The sequence below is a fragment of the Sprattus sprattus genome (assembly GCF_963457725.1).
Source record: "Sprattus sprattus genome assembly, chromosome: 11".
Classification (NCBI taxonomy): Eukaryota; Metazoa; Chordata; class Actinopteri; order Clupeiformes; family Clupeidae; genus Sprattus; species Sprattus sprattus.
Window position 1 is genome coordinate 1,525,110 of NC_137909.1, and position 24,605 is coordinate 1,549,714.

The 24,605-nt window shown below is 43.6% G+C and overlaps 1 protein-coding gene across 1 annotated transcript in view; it reads left to right on the forward strand.

Moving 5' to 3' along the window:
• Positions 1–2,395: 2,395 nt before the first annotated feature.
• The window catches only part of homer1 (homer scaffold protein 1), a gene marked incomplete at both ends in the record, with an annotated part of 67,218 nt that continues 45,008 nt past the window's right edge, over positions 2,396–24,605 (forward strand). Inside the window, 4 exons of the mRNA XM_080848211.1 lie at positions 2,396–2,409; positions 3,122–3,278; positions 21,774–21,905; positions 22,168–22,260. Coding sequence (XP_080704337.1) covers positions 2,396–2,409; positions 3,122–3,278; positions 21,774–21,905; positions 22,168–22,260 — 396 coding nt within the window. The remainder of the gene's footprint in view (positions 2,410–3,121; positions 3,279–21,773; positions 21,906–22,167; positions 22,261–24,605) is intronic.

A 24,605-nucleotide genomic window follows, 5' to 3' on the forward strand; every position in this document is an offset into this window, starting at 1 on the left:
GCGCCCGCTCAACGGACCCATAACGCTGGTTATACTAAGCTATGTATTTTTTAAATAACCATAACTTGCTCAATTTTCAACCGATTTTTAACTGTTTGTTATAAACGTCAGAGATGTAGTTATGACAGGACATACCTATTAATAATTGTGTTATTTTCTAAAGAATTATAGCCACGTTAATAAAGTTTGTAACAAACCAAACCATTTTTAAATCCATTGAATAATTGGGCAAGTAACGGTTATTTAAAAAGTACATACCACTACCAACACAATGTTATGGGTGGGCGAGCTCATATACGTCTTAAGACATCTAGCCCTTACAATGGGGAAAATAAGTATTTGAACCCCTACCGATTTCGCAAGTTTGGCCACTTGCAAAGAAATGTGTGATCTGGAATTGTATTGGTAGGTGTATTTTAACAGTGAGAAACAGAATATCAACAAACAAAAATCAGAAAACTGCATTTTATAACATGTATGACTTTATTTGCATTTGATGCCAAAAATAAGTATTTGAACCCCCAAGCAAACAGCAAGAATTCTGACTCACAATGACCAGTTATGTGATCAAGAAGCACACAGATTAGTCCTCATTAGGTCTAACAAGGTACACCTGATCTCAACTGGTGACGTTTATACAAGAAACCTGTCCAGAGAATCATACTACACACCTTCAACCTCACCACCATGGGCAAGACCAAAGAGTTGTCCAAGGACGTCAGAGATAAGATTGTAGACCTGCACAAGGCTGGAATGGGCTACAAAACCATTAGCAAGCAGCTTGGTGAGAAGCAGACAACTATTGGTGCGATTATTCGTAGATGGAAGCAATACCAAACAAATGTTAATCGCTCTAGGTCTGGGGCTCCATGCAAGATATCCCCTCGTTCGATATCAGTGATCAATCGTAAGGTGCAGAATAACCCCAGAACTACACAGGGGGAGCTTGTGAATGATCTCAAGGCAGCTGGGACCACAGTCACCAAGAAAACCATTGGCAACACACCACGCCGTAATTTTTTAGAGTACTGCAGCACTCGCAAGGTCCCCCTGCTCAAGGAAGCGCATGGACAGGGCCATCTGAAGTTTGCCATTGCACACTTGAATGATTCTAAGGACGATTGGGAGACAGAATGTGATCAGATGATACCAAAATCAAGCTCTTTGGCATCAACTCGACTTGCCGTGTTTGACAGGGGGGGGGGGAATGCTGAATATGACCCCAAGAGTACATCATAACCACCATTAAGCATGGAGGTGGAAACATTATGCTTTGGGGCTGTTTCTCTGCCAAGGGTACAGGACGACTCCACCGCATCAAGGGGACTATGGATGGGGCCATGTAACGTGGAATATTGGGCTTGAACCTCATTCCCTCATTCCCTCCCATTGAAAACGCAACCTTAAAGATGTGGAGAGGATCTGCAAAGAGGAGTGGACCAAAATCCCTCCTGAGATGTGTGTAAACCTGGTGACCAACTACAAGAAACGTCTGACGTCTGTGCTTGCCAACAAGGGTTATTCCAAGTACTAAGTCATTTTTGTCAGTCAGTTTTGCTAGGGGTTCAAATACTTATTTTTTTAATCAAATGCAAATAAAGTTATAAATGTTATAAAATGCATTTTTCTGGATTTTTTTGTTGATATTCTGTTTCTCGCTGTTAATATACACCTACCATTACAATTATAGATCACACATTTCTTTGCAAGTGGCCAAACTTGTGAAATCGCCAGGGGTTCAAATACTTATTTTCCCCACTGTATATATATCTATGTTTGCTGCAACGGAGCTGTGTTTTTTTTTCAGAATAAAAGGCGCAATAGCGTTTACATTTCTCACCCGAGTCGTTTTTATATTCAGAGTTTTATGATCTACGTGCATTTATTATTATGACTATGAGGATTTACAATACACAAGAAGCATGTTACGTTGTCCTGTTACAGTTTTTTCCCAGAGAGGTTATATTTTATATTGATATTGATACGCACATAAAAGCATTATAATTTCAACCTCTTCGTCATATGAATGATTCCTTCACTGACCAAGGCTGTTAAACCACTGACTTCAATTAAATTAATTCATGTAGTGCAAAAACAATTAAATTGTCTCCTTAGAAGTGGTAATAGGGGAGGGGAAACATGGCAGAAAAATGGTCAGAGGAACCTGGAACCTGAAGCAGCTGAACTTTTCCACTTTAGATCAGTTGATGTGTAGTGGTGCATGCTCCACCTCCTGCCATCTCCTAAAGATCTTAAGATCATAGTCTTGCTGATGTTGAGAGTGAGGTTATTATCCTGACACCATGTTGTCAGGGTATAAACCTCCCCTCTGTAGGCTGACTCGTCACTCTCAGTGATGAGGCCGACAATGGTTGTGTCACTAGCAAACCTAACGATGAGATTGGAACAGTACGTTGCCGCACGCCATGTGTGAACAACATCATGTGTGAACATGTAGAACAGGAGGGGGCTGAGCACACAGCCTTGGCTGAGACGCTAGAGAACTTGACAGCTTCGGTATAATAGGAATCAATGAAACACCCTTGGACGTCGAAAAATTACGCTTAATAGGAATCAATCAAACAACCTTGCACGTTGAAAAATGACGCTAGAAGGTAGTTTTAGCGTCACTTTTTGACTCTATGGGCCACTGACCAAGCTTCACATTTTGACGAGTTGGGAATAAGAACGTGTTAGTCTGTCTGTCTGTCTGTCTGTGTGTGTGTATGTGAGAGTGTGTATGTGTGTGTGTGTGTGTGTGTGTCTGTCTGTCTGTCTATGTGTGTGTGTGTGTGTTTGTGTGTGTGTGTGAGAGAGAGTGTGTGTGTGTGTGTGTGTGTGTGTGTGTGTGTGTGTGTGTGTGTTTGTCTGTGTGTGTGAGAGAGTGTGTGTGTGTGGAGTGTGTGAGTGTGTGTGTTTGTATACTCCTAAAATAACTCCAGTGACTCTAGTAGTAAGGCCATCACACAGTTGAAGACCTGTAAATTATGGATGAAGAAAAAAAAGGGAAAACAAGTCGGGGAGATTCAAGGGATCAGACATGTTTTAAATGATCATAGTGTAGATTCATTAGTAGGTCACTTCATCATTTGATTCTTTCTTTGTATATCTCTCCCTCTAGAGAACAGCCGATCTTCAGCACACGGGCCCATGTCTTTCAGATTGATCCCAACACCAAGAAGAACTGGGTACCGACCAGCAAGCATGCAGTCACAGTCTCATACTTCTATGACAGCACACGCAATGTCTACCGCATCATCAGCCTCGATGGCTCCAAGGTCTGTTTGTGTGTATTTGTTTGTTTACATGTGTGTGCATTGACCTTGTGTACAATAAGTCCATTTGAGACTGGATATGTAATATGTGTTATACTGGTACACCACATATCACTAATTAATGCAGTTTCTCACGCTCACACAGATCAAACTGAATATTTGGACCTTAAAAAACTTTCACTAGGAGGAGCAGATCTTGGTTATAATTATATAATAACAGAATTGTGTGAAATTCTCCCCATTTTTCGCTATCAGAATCAGAATCAGCTTTTATTGGCCAAGTTAGTTTGCACAAACAAGGAATTTGTCTTGGTGCAGTGGCTGTCAGTGTGCTTACACATATTACACAAATATACATCACAACACAAAACAATCCAACAGTGCAAAACAATACAGCAGTGCAAAACAATACAATACAACAGTGCGATGGTCAACAATCCAATAAGTCTTAAAAAGTATATACAAACAATAGTGCAAAGTCCAGGAAGAGCAGGAATAAATAATACTATATGGTATGAGTATGACGGTTATACAGGAAGGGTGGAATAAATAGATATGGTTGCGGGGGTAATTGTACAATGAGTTATTTTTTACAGTGCCACAGAAGGTTAGCTGTTGAAGAAGTAAGCTGGTTCTGTTATCCTTAATCCAAGGTTCGGTCGCAGAGAATCAGGAAACTCGGGAAAGATGTATAGCTTATAATACATTTATTCCAACGCATCACACAATCAACTCGCAAGTTGCGGTAAACGAGAGAATTCTTTCAACATCATTACAGAAGGTTGTGACTTTTATAGTATAGAATTAACATGTAAACAATACCGAGAAATGAAAGGTGTGTTCATAAATGAAAGTAGGAGGTATTAACTAATTTGGTCTAATTTAATTATGTCTAATTTAATTAAGTGTTTGTCCCATACAACCATTGATCTCCAGCTGTCTTTAAGGCCCTGGACAAAAGACAGGATCTACCTTGATGTTTCATTCAAACATCAAATGGTCAGGGAGGAAACAGGCCTGACGCTCCGTCTGTGAGACCCATATGCATATTCACAGAATGGGCCTTGCCATGAGGCATATGAGATTATATTATGTAAACCAAAACCTATGTATCTAATTGAATCTAACAACCAGCTGTTCAGGAGAGAGACAGCAAGAGGGAAGAAACTGTTTTTGTTTCTGGAGGTTTTGTTGAAGTCTGTTCTTGTCCAGTTTGGTTGCCGATCCAAACCAGACAGGTGATGGATGTGCAAAGAACAGACTCAATGACTGCTGTGTAGAATAGGATCAGCAGCTCCTGAGGGAGGTTATACTTCCTAAGCTGGCGCAGGAATCTGTCCGTCCAGTGTGCAGTTTTGCAGTGTGCAGAAAGGTTCCTACACAGCCCTGGCTTTGAAAATGGGAGAAACTCAAAGTAGCTGGGACTGAGCCCCACACCATCCACACACATGTGTTATGACTATGGATCTATAACTGGGACTAAGCCCCACACTATCCACACACATGTGTCATAACTATGGATCTATAACTGGGACTGAGCCCCATACTATCCACACACTATCAACACACATGTGTCATAACTATGGGTCTATAATTGGGACTGAGCTCCACACTATCCACACTCTATCCATTCCACACACATGTGTCATTACTATGGATCTATAACTGGGATTGAGCCCCACACTATCCACACACTAGCCACACACTAGTGTCATTACTATGGATCTATAAGTGGGACTGAGCCCCACACTAACCACACACCAGTGTTGTGCATGAACGCGTTCATTGAACACGTTCATTTTTACGAGAACGGTGAACTGAACCCAACTTAATTAGAAATAATGAATTTGAACGGTGAACAAGTTCATATTATCTGGGTCCGGTTCAACTTAGGTCTAGCTAAAACGTTACGGACGTTTTCCTTCTACTGAGGAGAGACGATGTTTAAATCGAATGCTTGCAACCTGTCATTGCTCAGTACCTGTTAAAAAGGCCATAGTAATTGTTTGTTAAGTTGCCAAGACAGAGCATGTTTAGGCAAATGACCATATTTGGTAATTGCGTTGGTCATGTGATAGTGTTTTGATTTCTCTTCACGGCTTATTTAGTTGGAGTGGCAGTTAACATCGGGAATATTTTCACATAATTGAACGTTGCACTTTGTTGAAGTTGTGTGCGTCCATGTAGCCTATACGTAAGTTTGACTTTGTAGCCTACCTTGTCATTACGTGTTTGTTATAGTTTAGCTTGCTCATAATTGTTACGAGCACCGTCACTTAATGAATCTAGCAGGATGGTTCTGTTCGTGAAGTCGCTTAGCATAAACTGCTAATGTACAAATACGAGTGTTACAGGGTTTACCTTTGCTAACTTTTGAGTGGTCATTCATTTACTGAACATGCTCTTGTCTATCTTAGATTAAGCCAGTCGCATATCATTGCTTAAGAGGTTTGCATTCTTACCGTTAGTTCCCTGTATAATTCATTATTTAAATGGTAGCCTACAACAGGGCTGTGTATCTGATAAAGTTTCCTACAGTAAAAAATCTCACCTTTCTGTGCAAACTATGTCCTCCTGGAAAATTAGCAATTATTAAAAAAAAAAAAATGAAAATGAACTTAACTGAACTGAACTATGAACGAGTTCAGAATTGAAATGGTGAACTATGAACGTGAACGATTCATATTTACTTGTATGAACTGAACTTTGAACGAGTTCATGTGAGGTGTGAACGTGCACAACACTGCCACACTCATGTGTTATGACTATGGATCTATAACTGGGACTGAGCCTCACACTATCTACACACATGTGTCATTACTATGGATCTATAACTGGGACTGAGCCCCACACTATCCACACACATGTGTTATGACTATGTGTCTATAGCTGGGACTGAGCCCCACACTATCCACACACATGTGTTATAACTATGGATCTATAGCTGGGACTGAGCCCCACACTATCCACACACATGTGTTATAACTCTGGGTATATAGCTGGGACTGAGCCCCACACTATCCACACACATGTGTTATAACTCTGGGTCTATAGCTGGGACTGAGCCCCACACTATCCACACACATGTGTTATGACTATGGATCTATAACTGGGACTGAGCCTCACACTATCTACACACATGTGTCATTACTATGGATCTATAACTGGGACTGAGCCCCACACTATCCACACACATGTGTTATGACTATGTGTCTATAGCTGGGACTGAGCCCCACACTATCCACACACATGTGTTATAACTATGGATCTATAGCTGGGACTGAGCCCCACACTATCCACACACATGTGTTATAACTCTGGGTATATAGCTGGGACTGAGCCCCACACTATCCACACACATGTGTTATAACTCTGGGTCTATAGCTGGGACTGAGCCCCACACTATCCACACACATGTGTTATAACTCTGGGTCTATAGCTGGGACTGAGCCCCACACTATCCACACACATATGTTATAACTCTGGGACTATAGCTGGGATTGAGTCTTTCACTATCAACACACATGTGTTATAACTCTGGGTCTATAGCTGGGACTGAGCCCCACACTATCCACACACATGTGTTATAACTCTGGGTCTATAGCTGGGACTGAGCCCCACACTATCCACACACATGTGTTATAACTCTGGGTCTATAGCTGGGACTGAGCCCCACACTATCCACACACATGTGTTATAACTCTGGGTCTATAGCTGGGACTGAGCCCCACACTATCCACACACATGTGTTATGACTCTGGGTCTATAGCTGGGACTGAGCCCCACACTATCCACACACATGTGTTATAACTCTGGGTCTATAGCTGGGACTGAGCCACACACTATCCACACACATGTGTTATGACTCTGGGTCTATAGCTGGGACTGAGCCCCACACTATCCACACACATGTGTTATAACTCTGGGTCTATAGCTGGGACTGAGCCACACACTATCCAAACACATATGTTATAACTCTGGGTCTATAGCTGGGACTGAGTCCGTAACTATTGTGAACTCCCACGAGACTCAGGAGACAGGAGAGAGGGTTTTCTGGTTAACCATGTGGTTATTTTATTAACTTTAAACTCATAAACCAAGATTGGCAAAACGATAACTGAAACAAGTCTTCTGTCTCCAGGCTGGAGGGTGGACGGGCCCTTATGGCTACAGCTGTCCTCTCACCTCCTCAGTCGTCCTGTGTGCAGGGAAAGACAGGGTTTAGTAGACACAGCAAACCTAGTCACAGAGAACCACAGCGCGTGGCTCCCTCCTCACTTCTCTCTCGTGCCCACTTTACCCTGGCCCTTCTTATCTGGTTGCTACTCAGTAGCAGCCTTGATTGATTGGTTACACCTGGGCCTTTGAATTTGTGTAGCCGGCTTTCCTCAGCTCCTGGGTAGCTCCCCTGGGTCCTAAAGGCAGCTAAGTACCGCCCTGGAGTAGTATATGCCATTGACAACTGTTCCTAGGGGCCTGTGTCGCCGCCTAGCTCTAGTGGGACCCCAAGGGTAGTTTGGGGTACCACATACCCTCCCCCTCAACTCATGGCCATTCCCATGGAAAATGGACCACAGACATTCTGATCTTCGGGACAGTGCGTCCGCATTCCCATTACGCTTACCCGCCCGGGGCTCCACCTTGAATTTGTAATTTTCCAGCTCCAAGAACCGGCAGGTCATCCGAGAATTTCTGTCCTTCCTCTGAGACATCCATTTCAGAGGGGCATGACCTGTAACCAGAGTAGACTGTCTCCCAATGCGCCTGAAAGGGACGTCAATGATTGGCAAAGGGATTAGTGGGCTGCGGTAGGTCACTTTAGGACTATGAAGCTGACACTCAGCACAATGGCGGCAGTAATCCTCGACTGCCTTCTTTACCCCTGGCCAGTAGAACCGGGAGGTTACTCGATCATAAGTCTTTTTGGCCCCACGGTGTGCACCAAGGACATGGGAGTGGGCTAAGTAAAGCACTTTAGAGACATATGATTTCGGCACTAGCAGTTGCCTAATTATCTCTCCTCTTCTCTTCATTTTCCTATACAGTAGCCCGTTTTTCACAGAGAACCAGGGACGCTTAAGTTGACTCACCCTGCCTTGTTCTTCTCTGTCGAAGACCGCCGACCTCCATGCTTGGGCCAAGTTCGGGTCCTCGTGTTGCCTCTGGCTGAATTCTGTGGCACCTGCCTGGGCCTCATTGTGGATCTGCAGAAACTCTGAAAAGCACTCGCCCATATCCCCGTCTCCGCTTCCTGAGGGCTCCCCTTGCACCTGTGGACGCAGTTCTGCTGCTAGCCTTCCTCGGACAGGGCGTTGGGGTCCCTGTTCTTCTTCCCCTGGGCTGGATGGAGACTCATCATTTGAGGGGGCCGCCCAGGCGTGAGGTCTCTTTGGTGCTTCCCTTGGTTTGGCTATTTTCTTTGGTCCCTCTCTCCAGGTAAGTTGAGGAGTGTTCCAATACCTCACGAAGAGGACACAATCTCGGCCTATCAGTACTGGCACCGGCAAGCCTGGAACCACACCAACTCTCGTGGTTACTGTTCCGCGGGGAGATTGGATTTTGACCTCGCTCGTGGGGTAGCTCTTGGTGTCCCCATGTATACACGCTACTGACACCGGTTTGCCACGGGCCTCCTTTACCAGCTCTGGACGGACTAGGGAGATGACACTACCTGAATCCAATAGGGCTTCTGTATCTTGTCCCATGACCCTCACTGGAAAGCGGGGGGCCGATTCAAGGGTCTTCGCCCAACATGCGACAGGGTCTCCACACATGAGGGACTGCAGGGCACTTCCCGCTGTTGGCATGGACTCATCCTTCTCTGGGCAGTCCCTGGCGAAATGGCCCTCTTTGCCACACCCAAAGCACCGTCGATCTCCGGGCCACAAGGGATTTCTCGTCGGGGAACGTGCCCACTTACTGCTCACGGAATCTTCTGTGCCTTTCCTATAACTATTTCCAGATGGTCGCACAGTGGGAGTTTCCTCTGGCCTCCCAGGGCTGCTTCGGGCATCGAACTTCGGGGGCTTGACCAGTTCCTGGGTTATTCTGTGGTTTTCCAGCAACGCGATTAAACGTTCCACGTCAGCGGCGCCTTGCTGGGCTACGTACCTTTTCGCCTCACTGGGGAGTGCTCTAAGGCCTCGGTCCAACACCACTCGATCAACAGCTGACGGCCCTTCTCCCTCTGTGAGCCATACTCTCACCAGTCGCTGTAGGTTTTTCACCTGTGGGCGAGCGGGTGCAGTGGGGTCGTAGCTCCACTGGTGAACCCTGTGGGCTTTGCTTGGCAGATTGAAGCCAAACTGCGCTAGGATGGCGGCTTTGAGTTGGGTGTAGTTAGCCGCCTCGGTCGTGGACAGATCCCTACAAGCTTGCTGGGCCTCCCCAGTCAGGAAGGGTGCCAATGTGTTGGCCCACTCTTCCCTCGGCCATCTCTCTCTGGTGGCCACTCGTTCAAACAGCTCCAGGTACGATTCCACATCGTCTTGGGCGGTGAGTTTTGTTAGAACTGTGTGCGCCGATTTGGTTGTCGTCTGTCTGCAGAGCTCTGTGACGGCTTTCTGTAGCGTTTGTTGGCTTTGCAGGACGGTGGAAAACAGCTCTCTTAATGCCTGATCCATTGCGTACTTCCTCCACGTCAGCAGGGTAACTTCTGTTTCTCTCTTACGTCAGCTGGGTCGTCTTCGGTTTCTCTCTTACGTCAGCTGGGTCGCACTGCCCGCATTCTCCACCAAATGTGAACTCCCACGAGACTCAGGAGACAGGAGAGAGGGTTTTCTGGTTAACCATGTGGTTATTTTATTAACTTTAAACTCATAAACCAAGATTGGCAAAACGATAACTGAAACAAGTCTTCTGTCTCCAGGCTGGAGGGTGGACGGGCCCTTATGGCTACAGCTGTCCTCTCACCTCCTCAGTCGTCCTGTGTGCAGGGAAAGACAGGGTTTAGTAGACACAGCAAACCTAGTCACAGAGAACCACAGCGCGTGGCTCCCTCCTCACTTCTCTCTCGTGCCCACTTTACCCTGGCCCATCTTATCTGGTTGCTACTCAGTAGCAGCCTTGATTGATTGGTTACACCTGGGCCTTTGAATTTGTGTAGCCGGCTTTCCTCAGCTCCTGGGTAGCTCCCCTGGGTCCTAAAGGCAGCTAAGTACCGCCCTGGAGTAGTATATGCCATTGACAACTGTTCCTAGGGGCCTGTGTCGCCGCCTAGCTCTAGTGGGACCCCAAGGGTAGTTTGGGGTACCACACTATCCACACACATGTGTTATAACTCTGGGTCTATAGCTGGGACTGAGCCACACACTATCCACACACATATGTTATAACTCTGGGTCTATAGCTGGGACTGAGTCCGTAACTATCCACACCCATGTGTTATAACTCTGGGTCTGTAGCTGGGACTGAGTCCCACACTATCCACACACATGTGTTATAACTCTGGGTCTATAGCTGGGACTGAGCCCCACACTATCCACACACATGTGTTATAACTGTGCTGCTTCAGGATCACAGGAGGGAGGGGTACATTTGATTGGCTGTTCAAACCTCAAATATCAACAACCTTTGGCCAGAAATGAGGACTGCACCTGTATTGAAGTTTATAGTTTTAAACACTATAGACAGTTTAGTTTTTCATGCAGTATCTGAGGTACACCAAACCTGTAGTTACTCCTCCGGTTTACTTTGGGCATCTGCTGAACAGTAGATGGGGTATTTAGGAGGGCAGGTCCATAACAGCTGTTGCCCCCTACTGCCTCTGGCGTTTGGTGTGTAGGTGGATGTACCCCACACATTTATTACAGCAGTAGGATGGAGAGAGAGAGACGGGACAAATGGAATAGGGAATTGGGGTAATAAAGAGATAATCTTAATGTTATCCAATCCCACTCTTGCTGTTTATATGTTAACCTAAGCCATTATCACCTTACATATACTGTATAAACATGTACAGTACACACACATATACATAAACATAGCACAAAGCGTAAGGACATTTGTGTTTGGTAGATTATTTCTTTGTTGTAACAATGCTTCTTGGCAATAAATCTTATACTGTTGGAAAGCCTGTTTATTTACCTTTTAAATGGCGCCACATTTGTAAGGAACATGCATTTAGGTGATGAGCAGCAGAGCTGAGTATGTGGATTCAGTGGTTAAAGTGGGATTTGGTAGGTGGGGGTACTCTATTTTCCGGTGTGGTGGCGGCGGCGGGGGGGTATTTGGTGGATCTGGCGGCGGCCGTGGCAGGGGGTATTTGGTGGATCTGGTGGCGGCGGCGTTGAAATCACCCATTACTATATTTTTTGAATCACAGTGATATAAGGAGGTCAAACCAAAGACCTAAACCAGGGATGGATCATGAGCCTTTGGGCCCCTATTTGTTTCCATGAGAAAGTTTTGAATTTGGTAAAAATGATTTCCTGTATTCTGGTGCATTTTGGGGATGGCCAGCTGGAAATGATCAATTAGTGCTGACATTTAGATTTGAAACTCATAGCATTTAAGCGATTCACACATTTTAGAATGTTGGCCTATAGTAGATAGATGTTTATGCTGTATACTGTAAATGTGTAAACCACTTAGTTCTTTAGTAGGCTACATATACAGTATAGTGATATACTGTAGGTCTTCTCTCTGAATGGTGACAGGCCTACTGCAGACATGCCGGTCACACCCATCCACCACGCAAGGTTACAGAGCTCTTTATCATTAAAAAAATGATACAAAAAATACTGATTAGGCTACATGAAATGGAGCAGAAGAAATGAGCCTAGGCTACTGTAAATCTACTACTCTTACACTTGTGTTCCCATACGTGTTTTTGTCTATCTGACAAGCTGACGTGCTAGCCAATAACCAACTAGTTGCAGTTAACCATTGTTAATGTTCGTCATTCTCAGTCAGGGCCAGGGTGATAGAAAACGAATAACTAAAAGCCTGGTTCTTTCTGTAAGTTGTGTTTGTTGCCCTATTTAAAATATAGACGTTAGACTTTAGCTTACTACTTCACCTTGGACTCCAACATGCACTCGCTCTGACTGGAACAGTCTAAACACTTACCGCAAAGCGTCGCGTTCTCAACTGAACTGACAGGTTAACTGTTTTTTTTTTTTTTCACGCGAAGCGTGTTTGTCAGAGGGATGAACAAGGCGGGGCTAGGGGACGATATTACGTTTTGATTTGATCGAGACGCTGATGAACTCCTTCAGAAGGATCGCGAGTCTTTCACAGTGCACGTAAAGGCCAATTCAGACCAAAGATTCGCGACGAGACGAGACTGGCCTTAACATATTTTTTAAAAATTTTTAAAAAATTTTTTGAATCTATTTATTTATTAATTTATCTGAGGTGCCGGTACTGAGTACCGGAGCGTTCCGGCCCACTTTAACCCCTGTGTGGATTGCGCCCATGAAAATGTGCCAAATATTCTCTGCCACTACTAAACAGCTTATTGCAAATTTGTGTTTGGTAGATTATTTCTTTGTTGTAACAATGCTTCTTGGCAATGAATCTTATACCGTTGGAAAGCCTGTTTATTAACATTTGAAATGGTGCCACATTTGTAAGGACCATGCATTTTGGGGATGAGCAGCAGGGTTGCGCCCATGAAAAGATCTTCTCTGCCACTAGTAAACAGCTTATTTTGGTGTTTTGAGCTTCTGGTACCCCCAGGTGGAACCTGAACATGTAGAGAATGTTATGTTTAGCGATGAGTCCAGATTCTGCCTACAGCAGTTGGATCGTAGGGTCAAAGTGTGGAGAAGACGCAGAGAGCACTATGCTGATTGCTGCACCGATAGAGTAACAGCTTTTAGTGGAGGTGTCAAGCTAAAAAGGCACCGGATGCCAAAAAGAGCCCGGGTGACGTAATGCTGACTTACGAACGCCTCTTGAGTGACAGTTTCTATGCCAACGTTAGCATTACGTAATCCGGTCACCACGTAAACCGGGCGCTTATTAGCTTTAAGTCTCAGAGTCGTTCGAAAGCCATCAGCTACTTTTTAGTCGCTTAATATTGTGCCTTAACGGACACTACGCACCCGGACACTTTTTAGCTATCAGTCAGAGAGTCTCAAGAGTTGTTCGAAAGCCATCAGGTACTTTTTACACGCTTAATATTGGCTGCCGGTCTTTTGTAAGTAAGCACACATCAACAGGTTTCGCGCGCTAGCATCTATATTGCTAATAGCAATTCCTCCTTTTGTGCGACAATATTAAGCGACTAAAACGTAGCTGATGGCTTTCGAACTACTCTTGAGACTCTCTGACTGATAGCCAAAAAGTGTCGGGGTACATAGTATCCGTTTAGGCACAATATTAAGCGAATAAAAAGTTTTAGCTACACCTGCCTGCTGGTAACCTGTAAGTTAGCAATGTCCGCTAGCATGTCAAAGCTAGCAAGCCCCCGTTGTTCTTTAGTAAAATGTTGTGCAAACAATGCCCTGTTTTGTTCAAATTTAATTGTGGGTGCCGTCAGATATGTCTTAAAATCACAACACATTAAGGACTTTCTTAATTTAAGCACAACAACAGATGAATAGCTTCAAGCTAACAAGATAGCTCGTTACACTAGCACGAGCTAGCTAATGAAATGTGCTTACTTTGATACTATAACCAACTAGCGAATCAACCACTTTCCTACCAAAGTCAAACATCAAGCACATGGTTGTTTTGGTTGGTTTATTGTAGGTCAAATACAAGCAAGCTGGTCTCAGGTAGCAAAGTACAATGCAAGATGCTCTGAGGTAAATCGCGTTAGGGTGACGTATTGGCGTTGGCATAGCAACTGTCACTCAAGAGTCGTTCGAAAGTCAACATTACATCATCCGGGCTCTTTTAGGCATCCGGTGCCTTTTTAGCTTGACAGAGGCAGTGTGATGGTGTGGGGCGGTATCTCCATCACTGGAAGAACAAGGCTTGTCATCATTGGAGGCAATCTCAATGCAGCGAGATATCGGGATGAGATTTTGCAACCAGTGGCAATCCCATACCTCCACAGTCTGGGACCTAACTCTATCCTCCAAGATGACAACGCTCGCCCCCACAGAGCTGGGTTTATCAGAGACTACCTCCAGAATTTGGAAGTGGAGAGGTTGGAATGGCCTGCCAGCAGTCCTGACCTTAACCTCATTGAACAACTTTGGTATCAGCTTGGGCTTGCTATTCGTGCCAGAGTGACCAACACAACCACGTTGGTTGACTTGCAACAAATGATGGTTGAAGAATGGGATGCCATCCCACAGCAGTGTGTGACCAGGCCGGTGACCAGCATTAGGAGAAGGTGCCAGGCTGCTGTGGATGTGTATGGTTCTTCCACACGCTACTTGTTAAATTAATAAATTGCTAAATGTTCAATACGTTTTGTTTCTTCAAACTCCAGTCATCCAATCCATCAAACACCAAACAATAGCAAAATAATCTGTTTAGTAGTGGCAGAGAAGATTTGGCACATTTTTCATGGGCGCAATCCACATACTCAGCTCTGCTGCTCATCCAACAAATGCATGTTCCTTACAAATGTGGCGCCATTTACAAGGTAAATAAACAGGTTTTTCAACGCTATTAGATGTATTGCCAAAAAGCATTGTTACAAAAAAGAAACAATCTACCAAACACAAATGTCCTTACTTTTTGTGCTATGTTTACATGTTCACTCACATATACATACATAAGATAAGATAAGATACACTTTTATTAATCCAGTTAGGGAAATTCAGGTGTCCTAGCAGCAAGATTTATGAAGTGAGTAGGAATCAGACATACAACAGAAAAAAGATAGGAATCAAACAAACAACAAAAATAAAAACAGTCCAGCCTTCTCGAGTTCTCTACTCCCTGACTGTCTCCAGACCATCCAGTTAGGAGTTCGGGGGCTCCTCCTCCCGCTCCGCCGGTTGCCTGACGCTGAGCTGGAGGCGATCGGTGCCACACCGCCCCACACAGAGCTCTGCACTCCGCCTCGCTGTCTTCCCCGATGCAGCCGATGATGGAGTTCCCTGCGGGGCGCCGGTGCTGCAGTGCTCACCAGCAAACTTACAAGTTGGCCCGCAGTCCCAGGCACTTTGGTCAGCCGGCAAAGCAGTCCGCGATCCAGGTCACCAGGCCATGGTCCACCCGCAAGAGAGCCACCAAGACAGGCACCCACTCACGGCGACACCATGGCAACCAATGTAGTTATTTTTAAAATAGCGAAAATAATGCAGGTGTGTCCATAGTTCTGACAAAATTACGTCCACCTGACCAAGCAAGACTATGAAAAACTCCTTTTTAACAGGAGAGCGGTTTTGGTTTTTCTTTTTTAAGCAGGAAAGCGGCTAAAACAGGCTACGCAAACAGACTGCCACTCACTGCGCCATGGCAACCCATTCAGTTATTACATGTACTCTCACATATACATACATGTACACATACATTTTCAATCCAATTTATTTAACCCCTCTTTTGATGTATACAAAGAAGGTATCACATTCTACTCTTAAATTGCCTGGTATTTAAGAGAATCCTTGTTCACCAGTCAAACGATCAAGACTGCTAGTTCCTACACCACCAAACACCCTTAAAGCAAGGGAGACAAATAACATCTTTTAGGTTAAGAAGGGGTTAAGTTAGTTAGGTGTCCAGGCATGAAGGCCCACCTTTTTTAATGTTCTTCTTATACTCTAATGACACGTTTGTTTCCTTTTGTTCGTGTTATCTTTGGTAGTAATCTTGGGCTCTGTTGTTAGTTATTCTTCGCTTTAGAATTGAACACAGGTTCAATTTTTCATGTTGCAGAAGAAGTCATGTGGCTTCTCAAGCCCCAGTGATGTTTCATCAGCACCTGTGGTCTAACCTTCAACTCTGGTTCAGTTGTTGTGTTTCAGGAAACCGCCACTAGAGGTCACTTTGTGTGCATGGTAGATTAAACCTTGTGTTATGAGGTTTAAGGAGAGATTAGATTTAGGCGGAAATTACATCCACTACACAGGAAATGACCTCCACTACACAGGAAATGACCTCCACTACACAGATTAGCCCTATGTAGCCCTATGTCGGCACTACTAGGACTAAGAATTAAATGATATATAGGCCTATGACTTTACACAGGCCTATCACTTTATACAGGCCTACGACTTTACAGAGGCCTATGACTTTACACAGGCCTATGACTTTACACAGGCCTATAACACAGCAAACGGTCATGCTTTATAATAAGGTGTGTTAATAAACCATTTACAGGTTATTACAAAATGGTTAGTTAAATATTTACAGGACCTTACAAGACATAAGATAACATTAGTAGATTTACTTAAAAATAGTTCATAAGACCTTTAAAAAGGTTATAAATGCTTAATTCATGCATAGCATACTTGCACCTCAAGCAGATTGGTCCCCCCTTATGTGCCGTTGTTAAGGTTTCTTCCTGATTAACAGGGAGTTTTTTCTTGACCCTCTAGCCATTTTGTTTGCTCTAAGCGGGGTACAGGCACTGGGCTCTGTAAAGTGTCTTGAGACAGTTTTACTGTTTTGGGGCTATATAAATAAAAAGGAATTTAACTGAATTGTGTATTGATAGTAAGCCCATAGTCAATAAAATGTAAAAATGTAAATGTCTTTCAGTGGATAACAGGTATACACTATCAGCTCACAACCATACCACACTGAGTACGCCCGATCTCTTAGGATCTCAGAAGCTAAGCAGTGAAGGGCCTGGTTAGTATTTGGATGGGAGACTGCCTGGGAAGACCAGGTGCTATTAGCTGAAGCTGGGTTGGCTAATCCCTCGCTCAGTGGATTTACTGAATTACCAAAACACGAGAATAAGTGGGTACCAAATCCGGTGGAAACTCTCTATCGATGGCCTATGCGCCACTGGAGTGGCAAGGCGAACAACAACAACCAAAATACACTATCAGAATAATGATTTTAAATATAGACCAACAATACACTATCAGAATAATGATTTTAAATATAGACCAACAATACACTATCAGAATAATGATTTTAAATAAACACCAACAATACACTATCAGAATAATGATTTTAAATATACACCAACAATACACTATTAGAATAATGAATTTAAATATAGACCAACAATACACTATCAGAATAATGATTTTAAATAAACACCAACAATACACTATTAGAATAATGAATTTAAATATAGACCAACAATACACTATCAGAATAATGATTTTAAATAAACACCAACAATACACTATTAGACATGTCAAAGGGGAAAGCGAGCACAAAACGCAGATCTAACTTAACCGGTGCAGAGGTGGAGGTACTGTTGCAGGATGTAGATGTGTTCATTCTATTCCACTATGGCTATTTTAACGCAATTGAGTTTAGTGCTTATTTATTTATTCGCTTACATTTGCAGTGTTCATGTACATTTACATTCACATTTACATTCACATTTAGTCATTTAGCAGACGCTTTTGTCCAAAGCGACGTACAAGGGAGAGAACAGTCAACCTACGAGCAATAGAGACCTAGTGTAACAATAAATTATAAAAAAAATATAGAAAATAAAAAAGGTGTGCAGGAATGTAACTGCTGTAAGTTCAATTCAATTTTATTTGTATAGCGCCATAACAATACAATTGCCTCTAGGCGCTTAACAGAGCCCAGAGCCTAGACCCCCTTAGTGCATGCACAATGGCAACAGGGGCAAGAAAAAACTCCCTGTTAGGCAGGAAGAAACCTTAAGCAGAACCACGGCACATAAGGGGGGACCCATCTGCTTGAGGTTGGCCGGGTGGAGATAGGAAGGTGGGAAGGGGGGAAGCTGTGTGGCAGAAGGGGAAAGGAGGCAACAGGGGTTGTACACAGCCAGCATTTGGTCGCGGGACATAGTATATACACAGACATCCGATGGTAAAATACATGATACAGGCAAGACCGGTTTACTGTACTAATAGGGTAACTGTTACAGGGGTAGGGGACATAGGGACAGAGAAACATTTCAGTGGTGGCAATAATGTATATTGTATATAAATGCTAGCATAGGGTATGGGGTAGAATAAGTGTACGGCAATGCAGTGGCGGTGGGTGCAATTGGCCGAGGGTTTCTCCAGGTAGACCAGGTGGAGAGACTACAGCAGCGAGCCATGGGGAGATGGTCTTGATTAGTAGGGAAATAAAAGGAAGAAAGTGAGTGGGTAGAGTTCAGCTGTCCATATACGTAGATGAGGAGTGGTGGGGGTGAGGAGCAATATTTCCATTTCCATCAGCGATTGGGACATGCTTGGTGTAACCAGCGAGGATGCTGGGGAGTCTACGCTGAATGTCACGGCCCCTGGCTCCGGGGAAGCAGTGGACCTTGCAGGGGCCGCTTGTTGAAGGGGGGATGTGGACATCTCGGACCATGGAGCTGCCGATGACCAGAGTGGTGGTTGTCACATCCAGCGGGAGAGGTCGTCGAGGGGATGATGACTGTGTTGAGGGCCCAGGATGGGGAGCAGGGCGTCGTGGGCGATGCTGGTGTTGTCTGGGTAGACAAATCGGCAAGTTGCAGTGATTCTAACAAACAGGAAATGACGAATCAATCTGCAGGTCTGTCAGTCAGGAATCAGCACAAACAAAAACACAGATGAACATTTCACCAACCAGGGACATGTCACCTGTGTGTCGGTTTGCCTGTTGCATGTTGCGGTACTTAGATGTGTTTATTCTAACAAACAGGAAATGACGAATCAATCTGCAGGTCTGTCAGTCAGGAATCAGCACAAACAAACACACAGATGAAACATTTCACCAACCAGGGACATGTCGCCTGTGTGTCGGTTTGCCTGTTGCATGTTGCGGTACTTAGATATGTTTATGGTATGGTTTGTTGGCGCGATTACTTTTGGCTATAGGCTGCACTGAAGAGGAATGTCTTAAGTCTTGATTTGAATATAGGCACGGTGTCTGCATCTCTGATGGAGGCAGGGAGATTGTTCCAGAGGAGAGGGGCTCGGTAGCTAAAGGCTCTGCCTCCTATTGTGGTTTTTGATATTCTTGGAATTACCAGGGGGCCTGCACTCTGGGAACGGAGCAGCCTTGGAGGGCTATAGGGGACGACTAATTCCTTGTGGTAGTTTGGAGCCAGGTCGATTAGGGCTTTATATGTTAGCAGGAGTACTTTGAAGTCGATTCTACTTTCGACGGGGAGCCAATGCAAAGTAAATGCAAGTTAAGCACTAGTCGAAGTGCCAGTTAGGAAGGGAGGTGCTCTATGAAGAGTTGGGTCTTCAAAAGTTTCTTAAAGGTAGAGAGGGATGCCCCTGCTCTGGTAGTGCTAGGCAGTTTGTTCCACCAACGTGGAACTACAAATGAGAATAGTCTGGATTGCCGTACTTGCACAGACGGCAGTGCCAAACGACGTTCACTAGACGAGCGCCGCATCCTGGTGTAGTCCTTTTATTTATTTAATGACATCAAGGTTCGTTGTAGAATTATGACTATACATGTGAAACATAATTGTTAATGATACAAATATTCTCATATTTATTATTATTAAAACGATTTGAATCCGAGGATGTATGTAGAGTTGATGTGAATGCATTCACCAACGATTTCTCACAAATTCAGCCACTTCTAACACAGAGAATTTTCCTTCTTAATTTCTTCTCAACTGCAGTCGAAATAGCACGAGAAACCTTTACGAATTTAAGAAACCTCTTCCGGGGGAGCATAGCTCAGAACACTTCTGCTGCATTAGAACACATTTTCAGGTGTTCATGAATCTGGCAGAGATGTTTTTCTTAAGGTGGTTTTTTGAAGTCCGTAAGAAACATTTCAGAAAAACTTCAGAAAATATTCGAGAATGAGGCCCAATTAGTTTAAATATAGCCACACGCAATCAGGGTCCAAGCAGAATGTGCAAACTGCCCCTTATGATAAAAGATCGAGTGGTCTGACTGCTTCAACAGGGGAAAGAGTACCATGAATATTGTTATTGAGAATTTTTTTACAGAAGGATTTAAAGACTAAATGTATTTAGCATATAGTCCAAACCATGTGAGGGACCAGAGGGACATATGTTGTAGCTTGTTGTAGCCACCTGCTGTGGATGACTGTGAAGCTTAAATATGTTGTAGCTTGTTGTAGCCACCTGCTGTGGTTGACTGTTAAATATGCTGTAGCTTGTTGTAGCCACCTGCTGTGGATGAGTGTGAAATATGCTGTAGCTTGTTGTAGCCACCTTCTGTGGTTGACTGTGAAATATGCTGTAGCTTGTTGTAGCCCCCTGCTGTGGATGACTGTGAAGCTTAAATATGTTGTAGCTTGTTGTAGCCACCTGCTGTGGTTGACTGTGAAATATGCTGTAGCTTGTTGTAGCCACCTGCTGTGGATGAGTGTGAAATATGCTGTAGCTTGTTGTAGCCACCTTCTGTGGTTGACTGTGAAATATGCTGTAGCTTGTTGTAGCCACCTGCTGGGGATGAGTGTGAAATATGCTGTAGCTTGTTGTAGCCACCTTCTGTGGTTGACTGTGAAATATGCTGTAGCTTGTTGTAGCCCCCTGCTGTGGATGACTGTGAAGCTTAAGTATGTTGTAGCTTGTTGTAGCCACCTGCTGTGGTTGACTGTGAAATATGCTGTAGCTTGTTGTAGCCACCTGCTGTGGATGAGTGTGAAATATGCTGTAGCTTGTTGTAGCCACCTTCTGTGGTTGACTGTGAAATATGCTGTAGCTTGTTGTAGCCACCTGCTGTGGATGACTGTGGAGTTTAAATATGTTGTAGCTTGTTGTAGCCACCTTCTGTGGATGAGTGTGAAATATGTTGTAGCTTGTTGTAGCCACCTGCTGTGGTTGACTGTGAAATATGCTGTAGCTTGTTGTAGCCACCTGCTGTGGATGACTGTGAAGCTTAAATATGTTGTAGCTTGTTGTAGCCACCTGCTGTTGTTGACTGTGAAATATGCTGTAGCTTGTTGTAGCCACCTGCTGTGGTTGACTGTGAAATATGCTGTAGCTTGTTGTAGCCACCTGCTGTTGTTGACTGTGAAATATGCTGTAGCTTGTTGTAGCCACCTGCTGTGGTTGACTGTGAAGCTTAAATAAAGTATAAATACTGCTCACTTTAGAATGGGGGGAGCAAAAATCGGATACAGAAGGTATTGTTAATGCATGAATCATCCTGTTATCTTTCAAAATAATGAACAATGTTATTTTTTTTACATCTTTATTGACTGTGGGCTTAAAATAAATAAACTTGTGTCTTGCAAGAAGCCTTTACATTACAACATTTTGAGGTTTCTTATAAACCACTTATAACTACACCCTGGTGTGAATGGGATGTTGTAAAGATGATGTCAACGGTTTGCATGCCTCACCGAGCTGATCCAAATCTTAATTTGTATTGCTTGACTGACTGAACATTTTTGTAATAACAAATACTGTATAGTGGTAACAGCTCCTGTGGAGCAGTGCTGACTATAGCAAAAAAAATTTTTAAACAATTATATGATGTGGTAAATTAGTGAATGTAATGCAGTATTTGCACTTTCCAGGCCATCATTAACAGTACCATCACCCCCAACATGACTTTCACCAAAACATCTCAGAAGTTTGGCCAATGGGCTGACAGTCGAGCCAACACCGTCTACGGCCTTGGGTTCTCCTCAGAGGGTCAACTGGCTAAGGTGAGTGCTGTATGTAGTCTCAACACTGATTGTAGGTATATGTAGAATGCTTTAGCTTTAAGAAGTACTGCTGTGTCCGTGATTCTTGGTGCAAGTTGTTGGCAGCATTTACAGTGTAAGTGTGTGTTTGTGTGTGTGTGTGTGTGTTTGTACATCATCAGGATGAAGCTTCAGCCTTAAAGAAGCCCTTAGCTTTCCCCCCCCCGATGACTCAATATGTAACTTTAGCTTTTTCTCCCCTATGACTGAGTATGTTTCATAGTTTGCAGAGAAATTTGCAGAGTTTAAGGAGGCTGCACGTCTGGCGAAAGAGAAGTCCCAAGAGAAGATGGAGCTGGCTACCTCTCCCTCACAAGTAACTCTTCCCTCTCCCACACAGGTGTATAAATCATTATAAACCTCTCCCTCAAAAGTAACTCTTCCCTCTCTCACACAGGTGTATAAATCATTATAAATCTCTCCCACAAAAGTAACTCTTCCCTCTCCCACACAGGTGTATAAATCATTATAAACCTCTCCCTCACAAGTAACTCTTCCCTCTCCCACAGAGGCGTATAAATCATTATAAACCTCTCCCTCACAAGTAACTCTTCCCTCTCCCACACAGGTGTATAAATCATTCTATAACACGGGTAGATGGAATTATAACACGGGTAGATGGAATCCACCATTCTGAGAGTTAGTTCCGGGGTGTGCTATATTCAACGGTATAGTAACTGTACGACCTGTTTTCATCTACCTGAGCGTTCCATATCAGTGCGCACTCAAAAGGAAATATCTATCAAAGATGGCGGCGTGTTGTGGCTAATGTAGTGGGGAATGTTTCATGTGAATTAAGCTATCTACACGACTTTTTATATGTCTAAATTGACTCGGTTAGTTGTTTCTGTGCTACGCGAATGTTGCAGAGTATTGAAAGTCTTTACTGAAAGTCTCGAATATTATTTGTAGGTGACTTTTAGCGCTTAGACCAAAAACCCATTGAAACACACGTAGCTTTTGTGCTAGGTCTAACAGACGTGAATTTCCCAATGCTATTTGTCTGTTGCATAGCAACAGCCACACAAAGGGGGACTATTGTCTCTTGGCTACTGAAATGCGATACACAACGTTTGGTGTGTACAACTTTTTTTGTGCTGAAAGGCAGCTTACTGTTTACTTTAATTGTACTTAATATCTATAAAGTCGCTGGCAACCGTGTTATAAAAGCAATAAGGTACTCGAGTTAGTACGGTATCGTCAATAATGTACTTGTTCGAGGGTTTGCCGGCCCTCTGCTGCGCGACGGGCCTAACAACTCCCTCGAACAAGTACATTATTGACGATACCGTACTGCCTCTCGAACCTTATTGCTTAAATAAACCACTTCTTGCCAATTTAATTAACATTTCCTGTGAACATTTCCTGTGAGCAAAGGAGCATGGCTGTCCAGCATGTGAAGGCGTTTTTAGATTTACATTGAACTCTGGATAATGCTCCGTGCGGGTGGGTGGTATGTATGTTTAAAAACAAACATGCTTCCTGCTATCAACTCGGACCAGAGGCAATACAATTAAAAGGGCACCTACTCCACGATGAGGAAATAGTCTTAATCCTTAATTAAGATGAATATTATGTAATAAGGCGATCTGAATTTAAAGTACAACCATCCACAAGCACAACCTCTATGATTAAAAAAACACAAGGAACTCTTTACTATGCAATGTTGTTGGGGGGTCTGGGGGCATCCTCCCCCAGTGAAGGTTTGAAAATTCTGGCAGCTAAATGCACCATTTAGCATGTAGGGCCTGTTGTCTGTCTGTCTCACATGAACATGACCCCATCTATTACACCATAATGCTTGACTACATAAAACACTTGCTATGTTACGCAGGCAAAGGACGGAATAAGCCATAAGACACCTATAAAGTTCTTAATAATGGAGGACACATTAACAAGGTTTTTATTGGCAGATATGTCATTTCCTGTGAACAAAGGATCATACTGTTTGAAAACACGTCAGCCTTTGTTTGGTAAACTGAAGTTAAGGTGGCCCTCTAAAGAGTCATGTCTGGAGATTTGACTTTAAACCAGGAGACGTTAAGGTTTAGTTTGAGTTTCTCATTACCTTTTACCTAGCTTTCGCCCTACATTAGTGATGGGAAGTCCGGATCATTTTACCGACTTGAATCTTTGAATCTCGTTCAGTAAAATGAACGAATCTTTTTTCGAGTCACTCGTTCATTTTAACGGGGGGGGGGGGGGGGGGGGGGTTTGCTACTCAACATTTTTTCATTTTATAGCCAATTCACTGGCGTCCACTACAAATACGTATCATATTTTCATGGAGGTTACTACATGTAAACCAGCAGATACTTCAGCATTCAAATAATATTATATGAAAGTTTGGATGAAATGGTCATTTATTATCACATAAGCATTTAATGATCACGGCAAACAATTACGCTGCACTGAACTGTAAGTACAGTTTTAAAAAGTTAAAATAACTAAACCTGTAATTATTTCTTGTGAACGAATATCATTCACGTCTATTAAACATAGACACTCGGAAGTGAACTAGGTTAATAAGTCCTTTCTGTTTCCTCTTCTGAGCCTATGCAGGTTACGTGAAAAAATATCCAGAGCCCAGTCAAAATGAACGAAACATTTCGGTTTTCTCTAGCTTCCCATGCTGAGCCTATGCAGATCACGTGAAAAATG